The 3884-nt window shown below is 46.8% G+C and overlaps 1 protein-coding gene across 2 annotated transcripts in view; it reads left to right on the plus strand.

Annotated features, from left to right (window-relative positions):
- The window catches only part of CFAP52 (cilia and flagella associated protein 52), an 82330-nt gene that overhangs the window by 75631 nt on the left and 2815 nt on the right, over positions 1–3884 (plus strand). For both annotated transcript variants that reach the window (XM_011973155.1, XM_011973156.1), the window contains one exon: positions 1820–1922. In XM_011973155.1, coding sequence (XP_011828545.1) covers positions 1820–1922 — 103 coding nt within the window. The remainder of the gene's footprint in view (positions 1–1819; positions 1923–3884) is intronic.

The following is a 3884-nucleotide window of genomic DNA, read 5'->3' on the forward strand; positions in this document are numbered from 1 at the left end:
GTAATTCCAGCACTTTGTGAGGCTGAGGCGGGCGGATCACCTGAGGTCAGGAGTTCGAGACCAGCCTAGTCAACATGGTGAAACCCCATCTCTACTAAAAATACAAAAAATAGCCGGGCGTGGTAGTGCATGCCTGTAGTCCCAGCTACTCGGGAGACTGAGGCAGGAGAATCACTTGAACCCGGGAGGCAGAGGTTGCAGCGAGCCGAGATCATGCCACCACACTCCAGCCTGGGCAACAGAATGAGACTTTGTCTTTAAAAAGCAAGCAAACAAACAAACAAACAAAAAGCCCCCACAAAGCAAGCTTTTGTCTTCTAGCCCTGTGTATCTCCTGGGGATCTTGTTGAACACGTAGATTTAGATTCAATAAATTTAATGTGGTACCTGAGATTCCGCATTTCTGAGAAGCTCCCAACTGAGGGCACTGGTTCAAGGACCACACTTGTAGGAAGTGTTAGGCTATATACCTGACCTTCCTCCTGGGAAAATATAGAACTAGAAGGACGTGTCTCAACTTATTTCTATGGATGGTTTGTGACTGCCTCAAATCCTTAAAGCTGTTCTGCTGTGTAGCAGGAATTCTCGTGCCAAAATCTTTAAAAATGCTCAGCTCAGATACCAGGTTTGAAAACTTCCATAATGAGAAGCAACTGTGCAGAAGGTGCATTTTTTAGCCAGGAAAGCCTGGCCTGTGAGATGGCCACCCACCACATTGTCTATGGAAGGAGAAGCGATATTTACATAGTTCTTGGTACAGTATCTAAGGCAGGGGTTCTATTATGCACATAAAAATCAACTGAAATGCTGGTTTAAAATGCAGATCTTGGCCAGGCGTGGTGCAGTGGCATGATCTTGGCTCACTGCAGCCTCTGCCTCCTGGGTTCAAGTGATTCTCCTGCCTCAGCCTCCCGAGTAGCCGGGATTACAGGCATCCGCCACCACGCCTGGCTAATTTTTTGTAGTTTTAGTAGAGATGGGGTTTCACCATGTTGGCCAGGCTGGCCTCGATCTCCTGACCTCAGGTGATCTGCCTGCCTTGACCTCCCACAGGTGCTGGGATTACAGGCGTGAGCCACTGCACTCGGCCCATAATACCCATTTTTAAAATACCCTTCCCAGGCCGGGCTCTCTTCAGCTACAGGAGGCCAGCTCCCTCTTGGGGGCACCCTGGGCGGGATGGGGGGTGTCTTGGGAGGGACTTCTTACCATAGGCAGACAAGGGTTGAGCTTGCCAGCTTTTGCGACATCCCCACGTGACAGGCTTGTGTTTTCTGAGGGTTATGCATGATCTGGTATGTCCAAACCTGTGTACAAATGTGTACATGACATCTTGCTACAGCTTTTATTTGTGAATTAAAGATACATCGATGGTGAAAACATAAATAAAATAAAATACCTCTCCCCACATTCTGCTTCTCAGACTGTAAGGAGCTCCACTTCCAAATGGTGGCCTCAAGAATCAAGTACATTGTGTGGGAGGCAGCAGTTTGGCTCTGAGTTCAGCCTCTTCTGCTTCTTTTTCACCAGAACTTAAGGGTTCTCGTTGAGTTCTGTGCTCTGTCTTTAAAGGGCCCTTCCCGTTGTCCTCTGGTGGTCACTGATAGGTCAACGAGAGTACATAGAAGTAGAGAGGAGAGGGGTGACCTGAAGTCTGTTTTGAAGAAATACAGGCCCCACCATGCTGGGCAGCATGAGATGTTCGGCACAGAGATACACCAACCCAAATCCCAGCTTGCACCAAATCCAGCCTGAATAGTGAATACATTTCCTAGGGAAGAGAAAGTTGACTTTCGCAGCTTTTGAATCTACTTTCCAGGCGTCTCAGGAGGAATCAGATGATACTAGCCAACACCTTATTCCAGTGTGTGTGCTATCACCCTGAGGAGTTCCAGATCATCACCAGTGGAACAGACAGAAAGGTGAGTCCTCCCAGCGAAAGGTTACATCTTTCCAGTGCAAGAGAGAAGCAGTGAGGCGTTGTGGTGGAGGCTGCAGGCTCTGAAGTCAAACCATCTTGGTTCCAATGGTGTCTGTCATCAATCAGCCATGGCACTTTGGAAAGGCCATATCACCTTCCAGTGTCTTCACTTCCCTGCCTGTTAAGTGGAAATGGTACCACTAACCTCACAGAGTGAGGATTAAAGTCATGCTCACCTATGGGGCTTATAGCAGGGGACCTGGCACATAGTAGGTACTCAATAGATTGGTTTTTATTATGAGGGAATTTCTAGACTGGAGTAGAATTGCTGTGCCCAAACCGGTTATTACTTTGACTAAATTCAAACAGAAAGGCAATAGAGCTCCTCATCTCTCAGCACTGTACTTCATCAGTACACTAAAAATCTACACATGGAGTCAAGCGTGGTGGCTCACGCCTGTAATTCCAGCACTTTGTGAGGCTGAGGCGGGCGGATCACCTGAGGTCAGGAGTTCGAGACCAGCCTAGTCAACATGGTGAAACCCCATCTCTACAAAAAATTAGTAGAGCGTGGTGGAGGGCGCCTGTAATCCCAGCTACTCAAGAGGCTGAGGCATGAGAATTGCTTGAACCTGGGAAGCAGAGGTTGCAGTGGGCCAAGATTGCACCACTGCACTTCAGCCTGGGTGAGAGAGCAAGACTCTGTCTAAAAAAAAATAAATAAATAAATAAATTCTACATATGGTATAGATTTCCCAGTAAAAGAGGAAGGTGAAGGTTCATGCTTCTGTTTGGGGGAATGTTCACCCTTGGAGCAAGCAAGGGGTCCCTGCTCTCATGAACCTTACTTCCCTAATTTATTTTGGGCAGGAGGGGATGGAATTGGCTAATACACACATGAACCAATCCGTGAGTGGACGATGAGTAACAAGTGAACAAGACATGAGATGGTGAGAGGACTGAGAAAGGAGATAGAGCAGGTGATATGATACTGGTGGGCTGGGGGAAGCTCCTTCAGCTAGGGTAGTGGGTGAAGGCCTCCTTAAGGAACAGCCTCTGAGCTGAGGCCTGAATGACAGAAAGACCCACCCAATGCCTAGACCTCAGGGAAGGGCATCTCTGGCAGAGGACACTCCGGTAAGATGGAGCCCTACTAGGGCTGCCCAGAAGAGTATCAGTTTGGCTTCTTCGGCTGGGAAGGCAGGCAGTCAAGTTCCAGGTACTTCTGTGGGTGTGATTCCTGAGCAACATGGGCTCTGGCATGGTTTTCTATCTCTTTAGGCGTTTACTATGAAACCAGAATTTTTTTGTTAACATGATCAAGCATCAACAGACATTACCAAGCAAAAGAAAAAAAAATTAAAAAGAAATAGTATGCACAATGTCTAGCTAGATTCAGAGGAATATAGACTCCTGGCATAGTGACTGGTGACTGGAACACAGCACGTTTCCGATATGAAGCAATGAGAAATGAATGAAATGCACATGCAAGTTTGCACTCCTGATTCCTGGTCAAGCACTCTTTTTGTTTGTTTTTTTTTCTTTTCTTTTTTTTCTTCAACCTTATTTTAAGTTCATGCGCAGGATGTGCAGGTTTGTTTTATAGGTAAACATGTGCCATGGTGGTTTGCTGCAAAGATCATCCCGTCACCTCGGTATTAAACCCTGCATGCATTAGCTATTCTTTCTGATGCTCTTCCTCTCCCCAACCACCCCCCGACAGGTGCCCAGAGCGTGTTGTTTACCCCCATGTGTCCATGTGTTTTCATTGTTCAGCTTCCACTTGTAAGTGAGAACAGGTGGTGTTTGGTTTTCTGTTCCTGCATTAGTTTGCTGGGGATAATGGCTTCTAACTCCATCCATGTCCCTGCAAAAGGACATGATCTTGTCCCTTTTTATGGCTGCATAGTATTCCGTGGTATATATGTGCCACATTTTCTTAAGTTTATTCTGTTTTTTTTTT

Source organism: Mandrillus leucophaeus, unplaced genomic scaffold (assembly GCF_000951045.1).
Source record: "Mandrillus leucophaeus isolate KB7577 unplaced genomic scaffold, Mleu.le_1.0 Scaffold135, whole genome shotgun sequence".
Lineage (NCBI taxonomy): Eukaryota > Metazoa > Chordata > Mammalia > Primates > Cercopithecidae > Mandrillus > Mandrillus leucophaeus.